Source organism: Cervus canadensis, chromosome 2 (assembly GCF_019320065.1).
Source record: "Cervus canadensis isolate Bull #8, Minnesota chromosome 2, ASM1932006v1, whole genome shotgun sequence".
NCBI classification, from domain to species: domain Eukaryota; kingdom Metazoa; phylum Chordata; class Mammalia; order Artiodactyla; family Cervidae; genus Cervus; species Cervus canadensis.
The window spans coordinates 21,097,843-21,124,496 of NC_057387.1; the positions used below are offsets into that span (position 1 = coordinate 21,097,843).

Below are 26,654 nucleotides of genomic sequence, written 5' to 3' on the forward strand. Positions count from 1 at the left end.
AGGAGGAAGCCTTCTTCCTCTGAGGCCACAGAGAAAATCCAGAAAATGGGTACAGAAACAGACACCTAGGCCCATTCACCTACTGAGTGGTGCAGACAGAGGGAAGAACTGGGTCCAAGAGAGGGTGCAGGAATCAGGATCATTCCTGCCGGGTAGCAGGAGTTGCACTGAAGGATCATGAGGAGTAAGAGTCCAACTGATCTTGGACACTGGTCATGGCATGACAAGTGTGTGAGCCCTTTTCAAGGGGCTACAGGAGAGTGCCTGGCTCCTGTTTAAATTGCCATTCAACATAGATTAGGTATTAATCTATTAAGATCATTACAGTATTATTATGGCATTAAGAGCTATATATTCAGATTTTTAAAAATTTCTAGTCTTTTAATTTATTTTGCCACACAGTGTGGCATGTGGGATCTTAGTTCCCCAACCAGGGATCAAACCCATGCCCCTGCAATGGAGGCATCAGTTGTTCCTAACCACTGGACCACCAAGCAAGTCTCAATATTCAGGTTTTTACATACAGAAGCAACCAATAAAAAGTGTGTTTAATGAATCAGACTATAAGGAGGTGGATTTGGACTCAGTGACAGAGGTCATCAAATTACTCTCTAAAGGACATGCCAAGGGATGCTCCCTGGAGAGGAAGAGGTGGAGGGAATTCCAGGACTGAATGGAAAGTGGGAAAAGTAATTTCTAATCCTCTTGATCCAAAGATTTTGTAAGTTTATTGTCAAAAAATTTTCCTATTTTTCATATTGTTACATGCACAGTCTCAACCCTCCCTAATAAGCCTCTTTAGGGCTGAGATTGCATTACACTTTCAGGCTGTTCTCAGTATGCAGTACAGTAATACACAGTATAACCTTGCCAAAAACATCAAAAGAACACAATTGTGTTCTTAGGGGTCATACTGAGTAAACATTATAAATGTCCCTTTACTACTTAGTTTCTTAAATTCACTAGGAATGGATTCACAATAATGATCTAATATAGAAAGATTATATTTCTACTGAAAAAGTGAAACTCCAGTGCACCTAGATACTTTGGAAAGTTCTCTTTAAAAAAATCTCTACAACAAAGTGGGTTTGGATGTCTGCTTTGCCATTTACTAGCAACGTGCCCTGGGATGGGTCACACCTAATCTCTTACCATTCTCATCTATTAAATGGATGACGATACCTACTTATTAGGGTTTTCATGCAGATTCAATAGGATAATTTATGGAAAGTACCCAATATCATCTATGTCCTAATCTTCTTGCCTTTTGAGACTTTCCATATATTGCCTAATATTATGGATATCTGTACACTTCTTATTAACTCTACTGGAGTTTATGTTCTCTTGGGGATCACCATATGGTTTACTTTCCTGGTATTGCTGTTAACTCCCAGAACAATGTCTTTCCAGAGGAGAGATCTTTAATACATATAAAGTTGGCTATTGACAATAAAAAAGAAGTGAGAGGGAAAGCACATCCTTTTCTTAAGAAAAGTAAAGTAATACGCTTACTTAAATGAAACATGAATGAAACAAAACACTACATGGAAGTCATGAAATCTATGACTGAGTCTTTAGTGTTTCAAAATAAGATGAAAATAAAGATCCAACTCAGAAGAGCCTGGGTATGAAATAACATTTATAATATTGATAAAGCACTCTGTAAAGGTTCTGAATATTAAAGAAACAAATCCCACCTAACCATAAGTACACATGCTATGAGAATGAAACTGTCAGTGTATCTTATTATTCACCCAAAACTGAGCTCTTGTTTAATGTATAAGGTAACTGTTGGCTTAACCACACACTACAACACAGCATCCCTCCCATCGTAAGTACCAGGTAGTATCAGGGGTTACACCTAAGTTTCCTGCACTTTATGAGCTGATTTGAGACCTGTTAGCCAATAACTAGAAAGAAATTTACTTAAAAATTCCTTTCTAAAAAGCTAATTTTAGGGCTTCCCTGGTGACTCAGTGGTAAAGAATCCACCTGCCAATGACGGAGACACAGCTTTGATCCCTGGCCAGGAAGGTCCCACATGCTGCAGAGCAACTAAGCCCGTGCACCACAGCTCTTAAGCCTGGGCTCCGCAACAAGAGAGGCCGCCACAGTGAGAGGTCTGTGCACCACAACCAGAGAGTACCTTCTACTTGTTGCAACTGGAGAAAAGAAAAAGCCTGTGCAGCAACGAAGACGTAGTACAGCCAAAATAAATCAATAAAATTATTTAAAAAATAAAAAGTTAACTTTATAGCGCTGATGGCTATTTTAGGATATTTCCAGAAAACAGCTCTAATAATTCCCCTCCTATGTTGTAGCAGAATTTCCATGCAGCAGTCCTGACAGGCATCTATACAAATTGTGATGCAAAGAATCTGGTATCTACTAACCGCCCACCATATACAGCTTATCTCACACAAATAGACAGCTTATCTCACTCAATCCTCACAGCAGCGGTCCTCATTTTACAGATAAAGAAGCTGAGGTTCACAGAGGTTAAGTTAGGGAATCTACGCATACACAGCTAAGGAGTAGGGGCTTGGGCTGTAAGACTCCTGCCATACCACACACCCAGTAAGACTCAGGGATAACAAACCAGGGGAAAAAATGGGAAGGAAAGACATAACTCACATGACACATTCAGGACAAATTCAGGAAGTAGTGCAACATACTCACGACTTTAGAAAAGATGCATCTTTCAAGCAAATCTGAAAAATTAAGGAAAACACATTGTAAAGGCTGATATTGATATACTTCTGACATTAATAAGCTAGTCTTTTATTAACTCCTAAACTATCGGATTTAGCGGTCTCATTCACCGACTATGTACGAGTTCCGAGCATAACCTCTAGGTGGCAGCATCTTACAGACAAAGGGATGCATGAACGTGTGGAAGGTCTTGCTTATAGGAGTCTGGACATTCTTGGCTTGAAGAATGAGAACAGAGACGGGAACTAAGTATCTTCACCTTCCTTTCCCATCCTCTAGTAACAGATGATGCCTCAGCCCATTCTACCTTTTTCTACTCATCGGCCAAGAGACAGCTCAAGTGCTGCCTCCCTGGGAAGCCCTCCCCCTTGATCCACCAAGAAAGAGGGAGAGATATCGAACTAACCGTTTTTCACTCCCCTTGCTCACAGGACCTTTGTGAGAATCAAATGAAAACAGACTTTCCTCCTAGAATAACATTAGCCCTCAAAAAAACTAAATATAATCCCAGAGGATTCTACAACTTCTAAGGTCCCAGGTTAAGAATTCTGGCTGTAGAAAAACAAACAGATACCTCATAGGTAGTTAGCAACACATGAAAACGCGACTCCTGCTTCAGGTCTTGCTGTAGGCAGGCTCTCTTGTCCTTGTCACCGGCATATACTACACAGGAAAGACCTGGAGCAAGTCTGAATCCAAGAAAAGAGGTAGATGAACACACAGAGCCATGGACAAGGGGTGCATGTCTGGAAAATGACATTTCATGGAAGGATTGCAGATGTACAGATCCCAGGATGCTCTGCAGCCAGAACAAGTCCTGAGACCCTGAAACCTCAACTAGAGTAATGGGTAAACCTAAGGGTGACTAAGTCCCCATGTAAAGAGGGAGAAGGGTCAGATGAACATCTGAAAGGACCTTGTATTAATTCTTAAAAGAAAAAATATTTTTCCACATTCATTACTTCCTATGAAATGTCACTGTATCACTATGAAAAGGATGGTTTCTCCTTCAGTTCAGCAAAATTTACTAAAAATGAGTACTGACCTTCAAACTGCCAAAAGGCAACAAAAACATCCATTGGACCCTCCCTCATCTGATCCTCATTCTCTATCTACACTGCCTCAGGTCAGAGTTTTCTGGAAAAAATAAACTCATTGCTTAGGACAATATGTTGTTTTATCATATTTCACATAGTACCCAGAAAAAAAAGTAAAAAAAAAATTTCAACTACATCTACTCTGTACCTCTCCATCTCTTCTTTCCAGTTGCTCAAAACAGACAAGGGACAAAGAATCAGAAATGGTCCTTCATCATTTAATCTTCCCGCCAAATAAATGAAGAGTGCAATAGTCTGGAACACATAAAAAGAAGGCAGTTTTGATCACCTTTCCACATGAGAAATAATTATAAAGTTCCCACAGCCTTGCAGAGACAATTATAATTGCATCAAAAAGAATAAAGTACAAACACAATCTATTAAACAAGACTGGCTTTACAAACAAATAATGTGCAATCTTCCACACATTAGGAGAGTCATCCATTCCAAGAGTGAAATCAGGTAAGCCTTGATACAACTGCCGAAGACATTTATGGTACTCAATTACATCAACAGTCAACAAGCAATAGTGCTCAAAACTTAAGTAACTGAACCTTTCATACGAAGGAAAGCATCAGGAACAGACAACAGAAATCAATGAAAACAATGCAAATGAGGCACAAAGTTAGGAATGCTCTAAAAACATATGCTAAGAAGAATCAAGATATGACTGTGAAGATGACCAACCACACGCTGGTCTCTTCTGTTGGCCAGGTCTCCTAAAGGAGGATATTTTCCCTCCTTCCTAACTTCCCCCCACATGGATTTATGCTAAGCTGCATCGGTCTATCCAACTCAGCAACCCCATGGACTGTAGTCTGCCAGGCTCCTCTGTCCGTGGGATTCTCCTGGCAAGAATACTGGAGTGAGTTTCTGTGCCCTCCTCCAGGGGATCTTCCTGACCCAGGGATCGGACCCACATCTCTTTATGTCTACCTACACTGGTAGGGAGGTTCTTTACCACTAGCATGAGGAGGGCATGGCAACCCACTCCAGTATTCTTGCCTGGAGAATTCCATGGACAGAGGAGGCCTGGTGGGCTACAGTCCATGGGCTCGCAAAGAGTCGACCACAACTGAGTGACTAAGCATCGCATTACCACTAGCACTACCTGGGAATCCCGTGCACTAATGGAGTACCCTCTATCCACCAGGCTCTACTCTGAACTCTGGTGTAGAACAGTTAACAAAACAAACAAAACTCCTAGCTCTCCTGGGGCACACATTCCAGTGAAGAAAACAAACAATAAATAATGCTTCATAAACTCAGGTCAGGGTCTAAATTGAAAATCTCTGTAAAGCCTAATAGCCTATTTTAAGACACGGCTGTACACATTTTTGACTAGAGAAGTTTCTTTAAAAGCTTGCCATGATAAATGGATACTGCACAGGAGACTACGTGGAGGGCTTTGTACCTGAATATAACAGTCCATTGGCCTGCCTCCCAGAAACACTGGGATACTTAGCTTTGTTCCATAGCTCTCAGTTCAGGAATATACTAGAACCAGGATTACTGCCTGAGACATCTGAGGGTGATAAATAGCTACCTTGGGGAACCATGCTCAGAGGTCATACTGTATCCTGAATAACCCCAAGATTGATGAGATACATCTAGATTAAGGCATTGCCAACATGGTCAGGGGCCTCCTTGATAGCTCAGTTGGTAAAGAATCCACCTGCAATGCAGGAGACCCTGGTTCGATTCCTGGGTCAGGAAGATCTGCTGGAGAAGAGATAGGCCACCCACTCCAGTATTCTTGGGCTTCCCTTGTGGCTCAGCCAGAAAAGAATCCACCTGTAATGCAGGAGACCTGGGTTTGATCCCTGGGTTGAGAAGATCCCCTGGAGAAGGGAAAGGCTACCCACTCCAGTATTCTGGCCTGGAGAATTCCATGGACTGTATAGTTCATGGGGTCGCAAAGAGTTGGACATGACTAAGCAACATTCACTTTCACTTTCAACATGGTCAGGCTAGACTCTGAGCAGAATTGCTCCAGCTTGATGTTTACTATGTGACGTCAGACTTAAGGGGGGAGGTTAGTCCTTCTAAAAGGACTAATGGGAACTTCACTCACTCTGTGGGTTCAATGATGAAACCTTTGGAATCAAGAAACTTATGCTTCCATGGTTTCTGCTCAATTGCCTCTGCTGTATACTCTGACTGCACTGACTTTCTTTGGTACACTACAGAGGAATAAACCTTGTGTGATGAACCCAAGGGGTATCTGTGTCTGGACTTTCCATCAATCCAAGACTACCACTGACCTCTGTCAACATGAGCTGTACTGGTGATTATCCTACCGGCAGGATCAATCTCAAGACAAAACCTGGTAATCCATGCCCAAGGAAGTCACATCTGATTCTATCCAAGGAGGTAGGTCTGACTCCTAACACTGGAAGGCCAGGTCATTTTAGAAAACAGAGTACCTCCTCTGTAATTCTCTAGCATGGCGGAGAAATGGGAAGTAGCCCCACCATCCACTGAGGGAGACTGACATTAAAGTGATCCAGTTAACTAGTAAAGTATTACTTAAGAGGGAAGAAACAATTTGATCCCTGGGACAGGCATATTTGCTTTATATAGAAAATCCTGCCCATTAATTGTAATTCTATATGTCAAGGGTTAGATTAAAACAAAGGTAATGACAGTTCAAAACTACCCCCATAATGAGAAAAGCCAAGTCCAAGGTCATGATCTCATAACAAAGGCTCAGGTATAAAAATACTTGTATATCTCCTAGTATAAAAATACATACCAATAGTTGGCAGCTAAAAACAGGAATGAGTTGTAAGGAGGTATTTCAGCAGAGGTAAACAGTACTCGCTCCACACTAACATACCTGGCAGGTCTTACCCAAGCCCATCTCATCCCCCAGGATGCAGCCATTCTGACAGTGGAAGCACTGGGCTAGCCAGTTGACTCCCTGCAGCTGATAAGGGCGTAGATGTATCCCTAGAAATTTAAAAAAAAAAAGAAACAAAAAACAGCAAGTCAGAAGAGCAGACATTTCAGCACACACACAAGCTATGTTCAAGACCTTCAACCAAAGAACACAGCCTAATTGCCCATACCCCAAGCCTTACTGGCCGTATCTTTTGCTGAGAAGTTACAGATATGCAGATACTTGCTGACTTCCAAGCTATTTTTGAATGAACTTTGCCACCACTATAGTCAAAGCCCTAAAACAGCCTGTCAGTGTTACAGGATCCGCTTGACAGATGAGAAAATCAACCTGGGATCTGGCCTCTGACTGCCTGAGTCTCATGCCAGTGTCCATTCTAGGGAATGAGGTTTTACTGATGCAACGTAATAGCAAACAACAACACACGGGTGATACACGTGTCTGCTTGCTTAACTGCACCACTTAAACCTGCCACCAGATGCTACAGAAAAAAAAAAATCAAGACAGGCAGGACTAGATTAAATCAAGTTTGAATCAAGAAGCAGTGCTCTTAAGAATGGAAACAGTGTTGCACAGGAGCTGTTTACCAATGTACAAGGACAGCAGAAAATAGATGTCTGAAATCCATAGAGCTCCTGCTGCCTCTCGTTCTCTGGGGTCGGGGTGAGGGGAAATCCAGTTTCAGAGACTAGCCATATCTTCTGAAGGGGGGAAACCCCAAACATACTTTATAGAAAAACTATTAACAAAAGTAAAACTCTGGTTTGAACTCGTCACCTTTAAAAAGAAACTGGGCAACATACAATTGTGAAACATTTAAAAGATTAACAAGTTATTTTTTATGTAGGTATATAATTATAATTTTTATCTAAAGATATTTACTTTATATACGTAATTTTTATTTAGAAAATAATAATAGATTAAAAAAAACCTCCATAAAAATAAAAGGCAGACCTTCCTGGTAGTCCAGTGGTTAAGGATACACCTGCCAATACCAGGGACATGGGTTCAATCTCTGGTCTGAGGAGATTCCACATGGTGCAGAGCAACTAAACTCCTGCGCCACAGCTACTGAGCCTGCACTCCAGGGAGCACTCTGGTGCTGCCAACTACTGAAGCCCACACACCCCAGGGCCTGTGCTCTGCACAAGAGAAGTCACTGCACTAAGAGGCGCGCACCACAACGAGACAGTGCACTGCAACTAGAGAAAATCTGCAGGCGGCAACGATGACCCAGTGCGAACAAAAATAAATAATTTTTTTAAACAGCAAATGACAAATGAAAAAAAGACACTGATGGCAAGTAAGGCAGATAAAGGAGTACTATTTTTGATATTATGCACTTACTAAATACCAGAGAGAGTAGTAAACAATGTACATTAATTTACCCAATTTAAAGCTAGTAACAATCCCATGCTGGGTATTATCCCCATACTGTATGTGGGAAAATCCAGAAAATTTAAAGAAGATTAAAATATGAACCTTGGAGACTTCTGCTTTTGGGAAGATAGAGATGTTCTTTTCACCATTCCTCTTGATAATACAACTAAAAATTCTGAATATTACAAAGAAAATGAACATAAGATGACTCTGAAAAGGTGGGGCCAAAGAAGGCAGACTGGTCAGTAACCTTGGGAGCCACCAAACAACAGTTATGAGTTCCCTGGGTTTCTTTTTGCCTCATATAGCCCAGACTTAGAGGTGAAGAAACTGACCACCCAGAAATGCCAATGTACACAGCAAAGAAAAGTTTAACAAAAGCCTGTTTCCATAGCCAAAGGAAAAAGACAGCCTAGAGAGACAGAACTTTTAAACTTTTGGACAATAACCACTCTAGTTAAGCTAAACACTTAAGGAAAAATCTGTGGCCCTACCCACATCAGCAAAGGCCAAATGGGAGCCTCCACCCTCAAGAGATTCAATGAAGTTCCCATCACCCCTAGCAGGAAGGTACCACAGACAGCTAAGCAGGCAGTCAGGATCTTCATCCCATTCACCAATAATGAAGCCGTCCCACTTCACTTTTCCCTCCCCTGCAGCGTCAGGGAGCCCACATAGGGAGCCTGAACTTACACTCCTACTAGATCATATGAGCCCCCTCCCCAACGGGCCCTACAAACAGCATTAAAGGAGGCCTAGTGGAGACTCAGGATTTTTATCACTGCCTAGGTTAATGGGACCACCCCAGCACAGTGTCCATGGGGACCAGACTAGGAGCCAGTACTTTCATTCTCACCCGGAAGTAAGGAGAAATCCCCTCCCTATCCCCAGGTATTAAGAAAAGCTCAATATTCTTTTTTTTTAAAAAATGTATCAGTTCAGTTCAGTTCAGCTGCTGGACTATTTTCTAGTTTTTTTAATTGTTTTTAAATTTATTTTTGGAAATCAAGATGTAAAATAAAATAAAACATAAATCTCTGTTCAGATTAAAAAAAAAAAAAAAAAAGATAACCTCGGGGGGAGTCTGATATCTATTTCCACCTGGTAGCAACAAGGCAGCAACCACCTTCCCCTGCTAGAGTAGCATAGACAACTCAACAAAAGGTTTAAATGAGACCTTGAGTCTCAACACGTAAAGTAAGAACTTCCCTGGTGGTCCAGGGGATAAGACTTCACGCTCCCAATGCAGGGAGCCCAGGTTCAATCCCTGATGAGGAAACTAAGCAAGATTCCACATACTGAAACTTAATCTGCACATTGCAACTAGGGAAGCCCATGTGCCACAATGAAGACCCTGTGCAGCTAAAATAAATTTAAAAAAAAAAGGATTTAAAAAAAAAAGTCCAGTTTTAATAAACATTGATTATACCAAGAACCAGGAAGATTTCAAATTGAATGAAAAAAGACAATCCATAGATGCCAACATCTAGATGACACAGGTGTTACATTTATTTTAAACCAGCAATGACAAAAGTGCCTCAACAAGCAACTATGAACATACTTATTAAAATAACTGAAAAAAAAAAATAGAAAGCATCAGTAAAGAAATAGAAAGTACAAAGAAAGATAATATACTAACAAATACAATAACCAAAGCAAAAAACTCAGAAGATGGACTTAGTGGCAGAATAGAATAGAGAAAAGAATCAGTGAACTGGAAGGCAGAACCACAGAAGTTACTCAATCTGAACCGAGAGAAAACATACTGAAAACAGAGCTTCAAGGAACTGCAAGTCTCTAACAAAAGATCTGCATTCATCCATTGGCATGCCAGAAAGAGCTGAGAGATGGGACAGGGTTAAAAAAGTAAGAATGGCCGAAAAATTTCCACAGTTTGGCAAAAGATCTATAGTTTCAAAAAGCTGAATGAACTTCAAATAGAATAAAAAAACAAACCCAAAGAAATATATACCAAAACACATCATAATTAGGTTTCTGAAAACTTAAAAGAAAGTATCTTAAAAGCAGTCAGAGGAAAATGACATAAATTACCAGAAGGAAAAAATCAGGATGCCAACTGTCAGCTTTCTGCATATTCAAAAAAAAAAAAGAAAAATGCAATCCAAACACATCTTTATTTGCTTATTTAAGTCAGTAATTAAGAACCTGGAATAAAAACTAGACTCTCAAAAGCACAGTGTAAAAATATGGATTTATTTCAAAAATAAGTTTTTTGTTTTTTTTTTAGAAAGGTGAAAGTAAGCTATAAAAAAAGCTAAAGGAGTAATAAAGAACTGTATTAGGACAGTATGAGGGGAAATAAGAAAAATAAGAGGGGAAGAAAAAAAAATCTTATTTTTGAAATAAGTTCCATATTTTTACAGTGTGCTTTTGAGAGTCTAATTTTTATTCCAGGTTCTTAATTTTTGCTTTTCTACCTTTTGTTATTAATTTTGTATCTTTAAGAGCCTAATTTTTAGTACCCATTTTCACTTAGGGATTTGGTTATTGGCTTGACCGCGCTTCCCTTTTGACTCCTTTTTTCTCCTCCTGGTCACCTCTCTCCTTCCTCCCTATTCTCTTCTCTTTATAAACTCTGTGACTCCCTTTGGGGTTCCTGGCTGTGGAGAGTTGTTTCATCATTAACCTACGGGGTTTGTCTTTTGTGCTGTGTGGATGGAGAAGTCCTGATGCTACTGTAAGATGTCAGGACTGAAACCCAGAGGCAGGAGGCTCAACTCCAGAACTTCTGACCATCATAAAACTCCTGACAACAGAAAATATTAATACATAAGAGTCCACCCAAAACCCTCCGTACCTACACTGAGTCTAAGCTCCACCCAAGAGCCAGCAAGCTCCAGGGCAAGACATCCCAAGCCAATCCTCCAGCAAAACAGAACACAATCTGTAACATTAACAGCCAGGCTCCCCAGAGCCACAGCAAATCCACAGATACCCCAAAACTCTCTACTGGACACCGCACTGCCCTCCAGAGAGATGAGATCCAGCTCCATCGACCAGAACACACACACAAGTTCACCCAATCAGGAAATCTTCACAAGTCACTGGTCCAACCCTACCCACAGGGAGCAGACTCCACAACTAAGAGGAGCTACAACCCTCCAGGCAGAAGAAAGGAGACCCCAAACATAGCAAACAAAATGAAAAGCCAGAGAAATACCCAGCAGGTGAAGGAACATGTAAAAACCCACCAAACCAAACCAAAGAGGAGATAGAGTCTATCTGAAAAAGAATTCAGAATAATGACCGTAAATATGACCCAAAATCTTGAAAACACAATGGAGACACAGACAAGCACACTAGACACATGGATTGAGAAGATGGAAGAAATGTTTAGCGAGGATCTAGGAGAAATAAGGAGCAGTCAATCAGTGATGAGCAATGCAATAACTGAGATGAAAAACACTCTGGAGGGAACCAACAGTAGAGTACCTGAGGCAGAGGAAAGGGTAAGTGAGCTGGAGGACAGAATGGTGGAGATAAATGAAGCAGAGTGGGAAAAAAAGAAAAAAGAATAGGAAGAAATGAGGATAGTCACAGAGACCTCTGGGACAATGTTAAGCACCCCAACATTTGAATCATAAGCACCCCAGGAGAAGAAGACAAAAGGAAAGGGCATGAGAAAATATTTGAGGAAGTAATAGTTGAAAACTTCCCTAAAATGGGGATGGAAATAGCCACCGAAGTCCAAGAAGCCCAGAGAATCCCATACAGCACAAACCCAAGGAGAACATGCCAAGATACATATTAATCAAACTAACAAAATTAAATACAAAGAAAAAATATTAAAAGCAGCAAGGGAAAAGCAGCAAACAACATGCAAGTAGACTCCCATAAGGATAACAGTCAATCTTTCAACAAAAACTCTGCAGGCCAGAAGGGAATGGCAGGATATACTTAAAGTGATGAAAGGGAAAAACATACAACCAGGATTACTCTACCCAGCAAGGATCTCAATCAGATTCAAAGGAGAAATCAAAAGCTTTCAGACAGAAAAAGAAGAAGAACAACAACAAAAAACCCAAAGTTAGTAGAAGGAAATAAACCATAAAACTCAGAATAGAAATAATGAAAAGGAAATGAAGGAGACCAAAGCAAAGATCAATAAAACTAAAAGCTGGTTCTTTGAGAAGATAAACAAAATACACAAACTGTTAACCAGACTTGTCAAGAAAAAGACTCAAATCAATGAAATTAGAAAGGAAAGTGGAGAAATTAAGACAGACAACACAGAAATACAAAAGATCATAAGAGACTACTATCAGTAACTATATGCCAATAAAATGGACAACTTGGAAGAAATGGACAAATTCTTAGAAAAGTATAACCTTCCAAAACTGAACCAGGAAGAAATGGAAAATATGAACAGACCAATCACAAGCATGAAAATCAAAACTATAATCAAAAAATCTTCCAACAAACAAAAGCCCAGGACCAGATGGCTTCACAGCTGAATTCTACCAAAAATTTAGAGAAGAGCTAACACCTATTCTACTCAAACTCTTCCAGAAAATTGCAGAGGAAGGAAAACTCCCAAACTCATTCTATGAGGCCACCATCACCCTGATACCAAAACCAGACAAAGATGCCACAAAAAAAGAAAACTACAGGCCAATATCACTGATGAACATAAAAGCAAAAATCCTCAAAAAAATTCTAGCAAACAGAATCCAACAACATATTAAAAAGATCATATAGCATGATCAAGTGGGCTTTATTCCAGTGCAAGGATTCTTCAATATTTGCAAATTAATCAATGTGATACACCACCTTAACAAATTTAAAGATAAAAACCATATGCTTATTTCAGTAAATGCAGAGAAAGCCTTTGACAAAATTCAACACCCATTTATGATAAAAATTCTCCAGAAAGTAGGCATGGAAGGAACATACCTCAACATAATAAAAGCCAGATATGATAAACACACAGCAAACATTATCCTCAATGGTAAAAACATTGAAAGCATTTCTTCTAAAAGCAGGAACAAGACAAAGGTGCCCACTCTCACTACTACTATTCAACACAGTTTTGGAAGTCCTAGCCACAGCTATCAGAGAAGGAAAATAAAAGGAACACACATTGGAAAAGAACTGACTCTCACTGCAGATGACATGATCCTCTACATAGAAAACCCTAAAGATGCCACTGGAAAATTACTAAAACTAACCAATGAATATAGTAAAGTCACAGGATATAAAGTTAATACACAGAAATCCCTTGCATTCCTATACTCTAACATTGAAAAATCATAAAGAGAAATTAAGAAAACAATCCCACTCACCATTGCACTGAAATGAATAAAATACTTAAGAATAAATTTACCTAAAGAGACAAAAGACTCATATACAGAAAACTAAAACAGTGATGAAAGAAATCAAAGATGATACAGAGAAATATACCATGTTTTGCATTAGAAGAATCAATATAATGAAAATGAGTATACTACTCAAAGCAATGTACAGATTCAATGCAATCCCTATCAAAACTACCAATGGTATTTTTCACAGAACTGGAACAAATAACTTCACAATTTGTATGGAAACACAAAAGACCCTGAACAACCAAAGCAATCTTGAGAAAGAATGGAACTGGAGGAATCAACCTTCCCGACTTAAGACTATACAACAAAACTACAGCTATCAAAACAGTATGGTACTAGCACAAAGACAGAAAATAGATCAATGGAACAAACTAGAAAGTCCAGAGCTAAATCCACTTGCCTATGAAGAGCTTACCTTTGACAAAGGAGGCAAAAATACATAATGGAGAAAAGATAGCCTCTTCAACAAATGGTCCTGGGAAAACTGGACAACTACATGTAAAAGAATGAAACTAGAACACTTTTTAACACTATACACAAAAATAAAATGCAAAATGGATTAAAGACCTAAATGCAAGACCAGAAACTATAAAACTCTTCAAGGAAAACACAGGCAGAACACTCTCCATCATAAATCACAGCAAGATCCTCTATGATCCACCTCCCAGAGTAATGGAAATAAAAACAAAAATAAACAAATGGGACCTAATTAAACTTAAAAGCTTTTGCACAATGAAGGAAACTATAAGCAAGGTGAAAAGACAGCCCTCAGAATGGGAGAAAATAATAGCAAACTAAACAAGTGACAATCTCCAAAATATACAAGCAGCTCATGCAGCTCAATACCTGAAAAGCAAACAACCCAGTCAAAAGGTGGACAAAAGACCTAAACAGACATTTTTCCAAAGTCGTCATATAGATGGCTAATAAACATGAAAAGATGTTTAACATCACTCATTATTAGAGAAATGAAAATCAAAACCACAGCGAGGTATTGTCTCAAGCTGGTCAGAATGGCCATCATCAAAAAGTCTACAAACAATAAATGCTGGAGAGGGTGTGATGAAAAGGGAACCCTCTTACACTGTTGGTGGGAATGAAAACTAGTATAGCCACTATACAGAACCGTGTGGAGATTCCTTAAAAAACTCGGAATAAAACAGCTATATGACCTGGCAATCCCACTGCTGGGAGTATACCCTGAGGAAATCAGAATTGAAAGAGACATATGTACCCCAATGTTCACTGCAGCACTATTTACAATAGCTAGGACATGGAAGCAATCTAGGTACCTATTGGCAGATGAATGGATGAGAAAGTTGTGGTACACATACACAATGGAATATTACTCAGCTATAAAAAGAATGCATTTGAGTCAGTTCTAATGAGATGGATGAACTTAGAGCCTATTATAGAGTGAAATAAGCCAGAAAGAGAAAGACAAATACTGTATACTAATGCATATATATATATATATATATATATATATATATGGAATTTAGAAAGATGGTACTGACAATCCTACATACAGGGCAGCAAAGGAGACACAGACGTAAAGAACAGACTTTTGGACTTGGTGGGAAAAGGAGAGTGAAGGATGATTTGAGAGAATGGCACTGAAATGTATAGATTACCATATGTAGAAGAGATGACCAGTGCGAGTCTGATGCATGAAGCAGGGCACCCAAAGCCAGTGGTGGAGTGGGTATGGGGGTAGGAGGGGGGTCAGGACTGGGGGGACATGTGTGTAATGTACCTATGGCCAACTCACGTTGATGTATGGCAGACACCATCACAATATTGTAATTATCTTCCAATTAAAATAAATAAAAATGAAATTTAAAAAATACACTTCAGTTCAGTTCAGTCGCTCAGTCGTGTCTGACTCTTTGCGACCCCATGAATCGCAGCACACCAGGCTTCCCTGTGCATCACCAACTCCCGGAGTTTACTCAAACTCATGTCCATTGAGTTGGTGATGCCATCCAGCCATCTCATCCTGTCATCCCCTTCTCCTCCTGCCCCTAATCCCTCCCAGCATCAGGGTCTTTTCCAATGAGTCAACTCTTCGCATGAGGTGGCCAAAGTATTGGAGTTTCAGCTTCAGCATCAGTCCTTCCAATGAACACCCAGGACTGATCTCCTTTAGGATGGACTGATTGGATCTCCTTGCAGTCCAAGGGACTCTCAAGAGTCTTCTCCAACACCACAGTTCAAAAGCATCAATTCCTTGGCGCTCAGCTTTCTTCACAGTCCAACTCTCACATCCATACATGACCACTGGAAAAACCATAGCCTTGTCTAGACAGACCTTTGTTGGCAAAGTAATGTCTCTGCTTTTTAATATGCTATCTAGGTTGGTCATAACTTTCCTTCCAAGGAGTAAGCATCTTTTAATTTCATGGCTGCAATCACCATCTGCAGTGATTTTGGAGCCCCCCCCAAAAATAGAATCAATAGCAGGACAACTGAGACAGGAGAATGAATAAGTGAGCTAAAAGGTAGAATAGTGGAAATAACTGCAAAGGAGCAGAATAAAGAAAAAGAACAGAAAGAAATGAGGAGAGTCTCAGAGACATTAAACTCACCAACGTTCAAATGACAGCGATTCCAGAAGAAATAAGAGAAAGAGAAAGGGTCTGAGAAAATATTTGAAGAGATTATAGCCAAAAAATCCCCTAACATGGGAAAAGAAATAGCCACCCAAGTTCAAGAAGCACAGTCCCATACAGGATAAACCCAAGGAGAAACATGGCAAGACATATATTAGTCAAACAAACAAATACTAAATTCAAAGAAAAAATACTAATGCAAAGGAAATGCAAAAAAATAACATACAAGGGAATCTCCACAAAGTTATCAGTTGATTTTTCAGAGGAAATTTGGCAGGCCAGAAGAGACTGGCAGGATATATTTAAAACAATGAAAGGGAAAAACCTACTTTACTCTACCTAGCAAGGATCTCATTCAGATTCAAAGGATAAATTTTTACAGACAAGCAAAAGCTAACAGAATTCAGCACTACTAAATCAGCTTTACAGCAAATGCTAAAGGAACTTCTCTAGGCAGGAAACACAAGAAAACAAAAAGACCTACAAAAACACACCCAGAATAACAAAGAAAATGGCAATAGGAACATGTATATTGATAATTACCTTAAATGTAAATGGATTAAATGCTCCAACCAAAAGAAACAGACTGGCTGAATGGATACAAAAACAAGACCTGAATGTATGGTTCATCCATGGTGGCTCAGATGGTAAAGAATCTGCCTGCAATGCTGGAGACCTGGGTTTGATCCCTGGGTTGGGAAGATCCCCTGGAGAAGGAAATGGCAACCCATTCCAGTATTCTTGCCTGAAGAATTCCATGGACAGAGGAGCCTGGCAGGCTACAGTCCACGTGATCGCAAAGAGTTGGACACGACTGATCAACTCAGCACACAGCACACTAGAGACTTACTTCAGACCTAAAAACACATACAGGCTGAAAGTGAGGGGATGGAAAAAGACATGCCATGCAAATGGAAATCAAAAGAAAGCTGGAATAGCAATACTTATATCAGATAAAACAGACTTAAAGACTTACAAGAGTCAAGGAAGGTCACTACATAATGATCAAGGGATAAATCCAAGAAGATATAACACATAAATATTTATGCACCTCAATACATAATGAAAATGCTAACAGCCATAAAAAGGAAAACTGACAGGAACACAATAATAGTGGGGGACTTTAACACCCAACTTACACAAATGGAAACATCACCTAGACAGAAAATAAGGAAACACAGCTTTAAATGCCAATATAGACCAGGCAGGTTTAATTGCTATTTATAGGACATTCTACCCAGAAGCAGCATATTACACTTTCTTCTCAAGTGCACATGGAACATTCTCAAGGATAGATAACATCATGGGTCATAAGTTAAGCCTCAGTAAATTTTTAAAAACTGAGATCATATCAAGTATCTTTTCTGACCACAACATTGAGACCAGAAGTCAATGACAGGGGGGGAAAATGTTAAAAAACAAACAAACAAACAAACAAAAAACACAAGGAAGCTAAACAATATGATACAAAATAACCAAGACATCACTGAAGAAATCAAAGAGCAAATTTAAAAATACATAGAAACAAATGAAAATAGAATGACCCAAAATCTAAGTATGAAGCAAAAGAAGTTCTAAGAAGGAAGTTTATAGCAATTCAATCCTACCTCAAGAAACAAGGAAAAACTCAAACAACCTAACCTTATACATAAAGCAATCATAAAAATCAGAGCAGAAATAAATGAAATACTGAGTTGGCCAAAGAATTCCTTTGAGTCTGTCCATAAGATGTTATGGGAAAACTTAAATTAACTTTTTGGCCAACCCAGTAGAAATAAAACAACAGCAAAAATCAATGAAACTACAGCTGGCTATTGATAAACCTTTAGCCAGACTCATCAAGAAAAAAAGGGACAAGATTCATCAAAAAAATTAGAAATGAAAATGGAGAAATTACAACTGACACCACAGAAATACCAAGGATCAAAAGAGACTACTTAAAGCAACTATTTGCCAATAAAATGGACAACATGGAAGAAATGGACAAATTCTTAGAAAGGTACCATCTTCCAAGACTGAACCAAGACTAAACCAATAGAAGATACAAACAGACCAATCACCAGTAATGAAATTGAAACTATAATTAAAAGTCTTCCAACAAACAAAAGTCCAGGACCAGAATGGCTTCACAGGCGAATTCTAACAAACATTTAGAGACGAGCTAACACTCATCCTTCTCAAACTCTTCCAAAAAATTGCAGAGGAAGGAACACTCCCAAGCTCAATTTACAAGGCCACCATCACCCTAATACCAAACCAGACAAAGATATCACAAAAAACAAAATTACAGACCATATCACTGATGAACACAGACACAAAAATCCTCAACAAAATCCGAACAAACAAAATACAACAACATATTAAAAGGATCATACATCATGATCAAGTGGGCTTTATCCCAGTGATGCAGGGATTCTTCAACAAATGAAAATCAACATGATATACCATGTTAACAAATTAAAGAATAAAAACCATATGGTCACCTCAATAGATGCAGAAAAAGCTTTTGACAAAATTCAGAACCTATTTATGATAAAAATCCTCCAGAAAGTAGGCATAGAGGGAATCTACCTCAACATAATAAAGGTCATATGTGAAAAACCCACCACAAACATCATTCTCAATGGTGAAAAACTAAAAGCATTTCCTCTAAGATCAGGAATAAGACAAGGATATCCACTCTCACCACTATTATTCAACATAGTTTTGGAAGTCCTAGCCATTGCAGTCTGACAAGAAAAAGAAATAAAAGGAATCCAAACTGGAGATGAAGAAGCAAAAGTGTCACTGTTCACAGATGACATGAAACTATACACAGAAAATCCTAAAGATGCCAGCAGAAAACACTAGAGCCAATCAATGAATCTGGTAAAGCTGCAGTATACAAAATTAATGCACAGAAATTTCTGTTACTTCTACACACTAACAACAAAATATAGGAAAGAGAAAAAAAAAAATCCCATTTACCACTGCAACAAAAGAAATAAAATATCTAGGAATAAACTGACCTAAGGAGGTAAAAGACCTGTACTCAGAAAACTATTATGAAACTGATGATAGAAATCGAAGATGACACAAACAGGTGAAAGAAAGATATGTTCTTAGAAGAATCAATACTACCCAAAGCAACCTACAGATTCAATGCAATCCCTATCAAATTACCAATGGCATTTTCCATAGAATTAAAAGAAAAAATGTTTACAGTTTGTACGGAAACACAAAAGACCCCACATAGCCAAAGCAATCTTGAGAAAACAAAATGGAGCTGGAGGCATCAGATCTCTGGCTTCAGACTATACTACAAAGCAAGAGTAATCAAGACAGTATGGTACTGACATAAGAACAGAAATATAGATCAATGCAACAGGATAGAAAGCCCAGAGATAAAGCCACATTCCTAAGGTCACCTAATCTATGACAAAGGAAGCATGTAAGTAGAATGGAGAAAAGACAGTCTCTTCAATAAGTAATGCTGGGAAACTGGACAGCTACATGTAAAAGAATGAATTAGAACACTCCCTAACACCATACACAAAAATAAACTTAAAATGGATTGAAGATCAAATACTATAAAACTTTTAGAGGAAAACATAGGAAGAACACTCTGACATAAATCACGGCAAGATCTTTTTTGACCTACCTTCTACAGTAATGAAAATAAGAACAAAAATAAACAAACGGGACCTAGTTAAACTTAAAAGCTTTTGTACAGCAAAGAAAACCATAAATGAGATGAAACAACAACCCTCAAAATGGAAGAAAATATTTGCAAACGAAATAAATGACAAGAGGTTAATCTCCAAAATAAAAATAAAAAATGAAAAAAATCAGCCTGTACCTACTAAATATGTAACCCACGCCAGTGTTCTTGCCTGGAGAATCCCATAGACAGAGGAGCCTGGCGGGCTACAATCCACAGAGTCGCAAAGAGTTGGATATGACTGAAGCGACTTAGAACACATGTACACACTAAATATATTGAAGAAGACTAAATGACAATAAGGAAAAAATTTATGGTTTCAGAAAAATGAAACCCCATTTTTGCACTTCTCCCTCAGTCCTGGCCCCATCCTAGAAAAGAAAGAGAAAAAGAAATTGTATATACAAACATATGCATGCATGCAAAGGCCAAGGACTGGCAGGAAACATAATAGTATGTCATAGAATTATGTATATTACTGTTTTTCTTTATGCATAGAATATTACCCTAAATGTTTTACAGAAAATATGTACTACTTCTGTTAAAAAAGGAAAAAATCAGAAGGAAAAAAACACACAATTTTTAAAAATACAAAAATTAAAAAAATAAAAATTCAGTAGGCATTTTTAACCAACTCACAAAGAATAGTTTCTCAGAACATTAATTTATTCAAATAGAAATAGGAATTTCAAGTTAGAATATTAAATGGTTATTCCTCTGAGTATACTTATTTTCTGCTTTTTCCTTTCTCCACACTACGCACTTATCCACGTCCACCACCAAACTTACGTATTTGTCTATTTAACTCTTCATTCACTCACTCTAATTATCCAGGCAAACCTGCTATCTCGTACCTATCTTCTCAACTTTACTATAACAGCACTGGTCCATGTGTATATTTCTCCAGGTGTATTATCAACAGTCCAGTATCAATGTGCACATTTGATCTAGCCTTCTCTAAAACATCGTATCATACCCAAAAACACATACAAGGAAATAGACACATAATCACGTATAAACTTTGGCTTTATAAAATGATAAACTTTACACCGAACACATAAGCATCAGACCAAAAATTCACATTTAAGATGGATAAACACTTCTTACGAGCTTCCCGGGTGGCTCAGTAGTAAAGTAACCGGCTGCCAAAGCAGGAGACGCAAGAGACATGAGTTCGATATCTGGGTTGGGAAGGTCCCCTAGAGAAAATGGCAACCCACTCCAGTATTCTTGCCTGGGAAGTCCCACGGACAGAGGAGCCTGGCGGGCTACAGTCCAGGGGGTCTCAAAAGAATAAGGTACGACTTAGCGACTAAACAACAACAAACGACAACACCATCCTGAGGGCTCCATCCAGAAACGCGCTCCGCCTCCCTGCCTGAAGACCTCAAGGGGATGCAAGCTTTGCTCTTCTAAGATTCTAGGGAAGGGCTAGTACAAATAAAATAGTTACACGCAGAAAAGCGCTGATGAACTTTGCTTAGCTGCATATTTCAAGTTATAACGTTGGAGGAGAATTAACCCGTGGAGAACTATCAAAGAACTATGCGAGCCGGGTAAACGAAGAAGAGAACTGAAGCTCGGAGACGAGTTCTGATCGTTTTGCAGAAGCAACCAATTAAACGCCCCAAGCTAGGCCTCCAAACCCACCGGAACACAAACTTGAAACCCAAACCCTTGGGGCGCCAGGACGGTCTCCGCCTCTTGAGAGAGAGGAACGTCTTACCTTTGGCACAGGGGCCTCAATAAGTTCCCCATCCCCAGGGCCGGCGCGCCGGGTAGCGGGAGCCGCGGGCTTCCGCTCTGGGAATCCCATTTCTTCCGCGTCCGCCAGCCGCGCGCGCTGCGCAGGCGGGGCAATGGCCACCCGGCACCAGGCGGGGTTCCTCTCCGCCCAGCCTCGCCGCAAGGGCGGGAAGGGAAGGCTCTGCTGCCGTAGGTTTGAAACCGACGGAAGGTCCACCCGCGGCGCCGCCAGACCGTTCCTGGCACCGGATACAGGGGCCCGGGCGAGCAGAGTCCCAAAGAGTCGGCCGGCGTGGGCCGAAGTTCGCCTGAAGCCACTGACCTGTGAGGCCCCACTGCCGCAAGTCCTGCTCCTGCACCCGCGCCCGCGGCGCCTCGGCTCGGCTCTCGCTCTGAAGAGCCAGAAGAAAGCCGGGCATGTCGCCCTCGGGGGTCGCGGCGCCCGCACGCTCCATTCAGCCGGGCGAAGCGCCGCCCCGCGCCGCCGCCCCGCCCCTCGAGCTTCCTTCCCGACTCTCTCGGCCCGAATCCCCGGACGCCGCCGCCGCCAGAGGGCGCTCCTGCTCTGAGTTCTGGGTGCCGAGGGTGCTCGAAGGTCCCCTACCTCTCTGTTGAATGCTTGCAGCCGGGTGCACGTGGGCCCGCTCACACTTGTGCCTCTGGCTGAGCTTTCGTCCGTTCTAGGCGACTGACCACCTGAAACGCTCGTCATTCACTTGTTATTTAATTAACATTGAATGTGCTTTGCTGGACTCTGGGGTTTTGGCTCTTCTCCCCAGCGATTTTCGGCAATATTGTAAAGTTCAGTTTACAGTATTAATAAATTGGTTTGGGCCCTGAAATCCGTACTTACTCCCTGTAGTCTGTGGGCTGGAACCTCTGAGTGGTAGTAAGTTTATGAAGAATGTCATGGCCACAATGGATTTCTCAAGTGAATTGCTGCTGCTGCTAAGTCACTTCAGTCTGTCCGACTCTGTGTGACCCCATAGACGACAGCCCACCAGGCTCCCCCGTCCCTGGGATTCTCCAGGCAAGAATACTGGAGTGGGTTGCCATTTCCTTCTCCAATGCATGAAAGTGAAAAGTGAAAGTGAAGTCGCTCAGTCGTGTCTAACTCTTAGCCACCCCATGGACTGCAGCTTACCAGGCTCCTCTGTCCATGGGATTTTCCAGGCAAGAGTACTGGAGTGGGGTGCCATTGCCTTCTCCTCACAAGTGAATTACAGGGAGCAAACTGAAGCTATGTGTTAGATTGAGAGTCACCATGACTCAGCATCAGCTTTGATTGAATTTAAGGTGTAATAATGTATAATTAGTAGTGTACAAACAAGTTGCTGCATTTATTGATGCAGTTAGAGTTACTCCCCTAAGGGCTTTCTGTGATTTTCTTATGTAACACACCCAATAACCCTATTGTTATCCCTGATGTCCGAATCCCCGAGCGGGAAGAGAGAAGGCTTCCAAGACAATGCAACTCACAAAAAAAGGGAAGTTTATTGCTGACTCGAGTCAGGGCTCACTGCCACAACCAACGCAGTGGTGCAGGGTCAGAAAGCGCTGAGCCCGAGCTGTTACCCAATTTATAAGGTGTGCATAAGCAGTTGGTAGCTGGCTTAAGTGGATTGGTTACATGTTTGCAAAGTAATCTTATTGGCTCAAACCTTCCAGGGCTTTTTGGCTTTCCCCTGATAGGTTCCCTTTTCCTTACTGGGCGCATATTGATTGGCTGGCTCCAGGTGGCCTGATAATCATGTTACCCTGGAAAACCAGGCCTACTTCTGATCTAGGCTGCCTGTCATGGCGCAGCCTCACACCTATGAATAGGTACCATAATTGTCCCTACATGACAGCTGAGGAAACTGACTTGGAATGGTAATTGAACAAAGCTGAGCAGGACCCATAGGAGAAGGCAATGGCAACCCACTCCAGTGTTCTTGCCTGGAGAATCCCAGGGATGGGGGAGCCTTGGTGGGCTGCTGTCTATGGGGTCACACAGAGTCAGACATGACTGAAGCGACTTAGCAGCAGCAGCAGAGCAGGACCCATATACTATTCTCTGGGTAATATAAAAATACTAAATTCCCGTTTAGGTTAATCTTGGCGCTTCCACCTTCAGTAAACACAGATTAAAGTTGCACTCCCCACATCTTCACCCCCTTTAAATAAAGGGTGAAAATTGCTACAAAAGACATGCCTTCTAGTTGATTTATTCATAAAAATACTCAAAGCATTGCAAAGTTAATGTTGAGTCTTGAGTCATTCTGTCTCAAAGATGTCTGATTGAACATCTTTGTGCCAAGAACTCTTTTGGCCCTGGAGACAGAGGCCACTAATTTCATCTGTAGAACATTTAAGTAAATTATATTGTTTATATTTTAAATTAGGGTTATGTTTTAAAAGGAGATAAGTGATAAGCAAATAAAATCAGGTAGTGATAAATGTTAAGTTGAAAGAGAAACAGAGTTGAAGGAGTCTTTGGGCCTAGAAAAGAAAACAAGGGTCTCAAAGGCCCTTGCTGATTCATCTAACTTCGGAGAAAACAAAACCGAACTTTAAGTCCCACCCTGATGCTCCAGGCCTGTTGCATCTACCTGGGACTTATCATCCCCTGCCCAGAAACCTCCCACCTCCTACATCTGCCTGGGACTTATCACCCCCTGCCCAGGGGACTTATCACCCCCTGCCCAAAACCTCCCACCCCCTGTTCAATTACAAATGTCATCTCAACCAAAGATTACTCAAAATGTCCCACCTGACTAATGTTTCCCTTATCGCTTCCACAAACCTCCCTTTAAATATGAAGCCTCCCTGATCCCTCTCATGCTCAGCCTGGTCCTTAGGCTGACTGTCACCCCTCCTTGCCTGAATAAAGGTATCCTACCTCCGTTGAGATCATCTCTCCTTTTCTGCCTAGGCCTGAACTATATCTAACAAGAGCCACCTGATGGGTCTACATTGATTTCCTAATTGGGTATTTTCTCAAAACCTTAACACAGACTTGTATCCTCCAGCTTCCCTGGAGGAACTTCTGTCCTATGTGGTTACTCCTGAGTGGTTTTTGCATCCTGGTTTCTGTGTTTGACTTATTTTTTGCCCTCCAGATTCTGTGGATAGACTTATCCACTAAAGCTGCAGTAACAACCACCTGCAGCTCAAACAAAAGGGTGTTTGTTATTTTTAACTTAAAGTACATTCATTTTCTTATAATACCAGAGATAGGATACTAGCTATAAGCTAAGTGTTCTGTTGGTATATTGAATCTGGCATCTAAAATACAGCTAGGTAACTGTATAAAGGTAGCTGCGAGACTCTAAGTCATCTAGTGAGATGACACCTATTAAGTTCTACTCTGAATGCTGTATGAAAAGTCTATAGAAGAGGGCAGCGTGGCTGCAGAGAGACTAGTTAGGAAACTATTGCAGGAGTCTGGGCAAGAGATGATAGTTGTTGGGTCAGGGTGGTGAAGGCAGTGGAATAATGAGGAGTGGTGACATCCTAGGTATGTTGAAAAGGCAGAGCCTATAAAATATGTTGAGTATCTGAGAGAAGAAGAGGAATAAAGGGTGATTTCAGGGATTTGGTCAAAGAAAATGATAGAATGGATTTTCCATTTATGGAGGAGAGAAGACTGATAATGAGATTTGAGGAACATGAATTCATTTTTGGACATAGTAGCATGAAATGGTTATTAGATATTCAGGTGTAGGTTTGGACTAGATAATCAGATTAGTCTGGAATTCAAAGGAGAGATTGGAACTGAATATATAATATAAATATGGAAGTCCTCATTTTAGGATAGACCTTATGCCTTGATACTAGATACGTCCCCCTAAGAGACGACTGAAGCTGTAAAAGAGACTAAGCCTTGGACAACTAATATTTAGAAGTCAAAAGATGAGGCAGAACCAGCAGAAGAGAGTAAGAACAGTCTGGGACATGGTATAGGAACTAAGAATGTGGTGTCCCTGAGCCAAATGAAGAGGAGTTTCAAGAAGAAGTGATTGTGTCAAATGCAGCTAAAAGCTGGAGTAAAAATAGGAGAGAAAAATAAGCATTGGACTGGGAGATATAGTGGACATTGATGACCTTGACAAGAATGATTTCTGTACATTGAAGTGGACTTTTAAAAAGGAAATAGGAGAAAAAGTGGAGACAAAATGTCTCAAGCCTCTTTGGTTTGTTTTGCTTCAGTGGTTCTTTTAAAGAATTCAAGATGTAGTCCACAGGTTGGTAGCTAACACCAATTTGTCAGGTACTTCGCCTAGTACAAATCAAGCATCAAAGTTAAAGGAAAGACGTGAATTTATAATAGCATTTATTAAATGAATCTCACCAGTCCCGGGGAAAGCACCTTCATCTGGCTCTCAGCAGCTGGTCAGTGCACCAGAGGGAGCAGCTGGTCAGTGCTCCCCAGAGGGAGCACCATCCACTACATACATCCATGCGTGGAGGGGACCTTGCCATGAGTATGGGGGTCTGCGATTTTATTCCTTACAATGTTCTTTGTTCTCAAAGGAGTTCAAAGAGTTTGTGCATGAGGGTAGTGGAAAATAATCTGGTCCCCCCCTTTGACTAGCCAGATCAAAGAAGGAAAACAGTATTCCCCAAATCCTTACTGTTTCTGATCTTTATCTACTTGATACCTTTCCCCCTTTCTTGGCAGATGTTTTCATGATGTTCTCATTCTTTATTGTGTTTAAGTACACAGTTGTTTAAGTATAAGTAATGTTTAAGTATATAAGTTGTTTGGGTGCAAGCAATGAACACAATATATCAGGTCACCATCTGGTGAATGCTTCATCAAAATGGTGACCGAATAGTGCAGTAACATTAAGTTATTAACCATAGCATTACACTCTTCCAAAGAGTTTTGCTGTAAAGGGGAACAGAAAACAGGGAGCAATAACTGAAAGAGGACATTGTACAGGAGGCTGGGATCAAGACCATCCTCAAGAAAAAGAAATGCAAAAAGGCAAAATGGTTGTCTGAGGAGGCCTTAAAAATAGCTGGGTAAAGAAGAGATGCAAAAGGCAAAGGAGAAAAGGAAAGATATACCCAACTGAATGCAGATTCTAAAGAATAGCAAGGAGAGATAAAAAGCCTTCCTAAGTGAACAATGCAAAGAAATAGAGGAAAACAATAGAATGGGAAAGATCTCTTCAA

At 40.4% G+C, this 26,654-nt stretch overlaps 1 protein-coding gene across 3 annotated transcripts in view; it reads right to left on the minus strand.

Moving 5' to 3' along the window:
- Positions 1 to 21,961, minus strand: part of CHD1L (chromodomain helicase DNA binding protein 1 like) — a 71,243-nt gene extending 49,282 nt beyond the window's left edge. For 2 of the 3 annotated variants that reach the window (XM_043458992.1, XM_043458983.1), the window contains exons 1-5: positions 21,814 to 21,961; positions 6,649 to 6,761; positions 3,958 to 4,064; positions 3,287 to 3,401; positions 2,680 to 2,711 (exon numbers count right to left, since the gene is read on the minus strand). In XM_043458992.1, coding sequence (XP_043314927.1) covers positions 2,680 to 2,711; positions 3,287 to 3,401; positions 3,958 to 4,064; positions 6,649 to 6,761; positions 21,814 to 21,946 — 500 coding nt within the window. In that variant the 5' untranslated portion in view covers positions 21,947 to 21,961. Of the gene's footprint in view, positions 1 to 2,679; positions 2,712 to 3,286; positions 3,402 to 3,957; positions 4,065 to 6,648; positions 6,762 to 21,471; positions 21,710 to 21,813 lie in introns of those variants that run through there. The other variant, XM_043458999.1, reaches the window with a different exon arrangement.
- Positions 21,962 to 26,654: the final 4,693 nt, after the last annotated feature.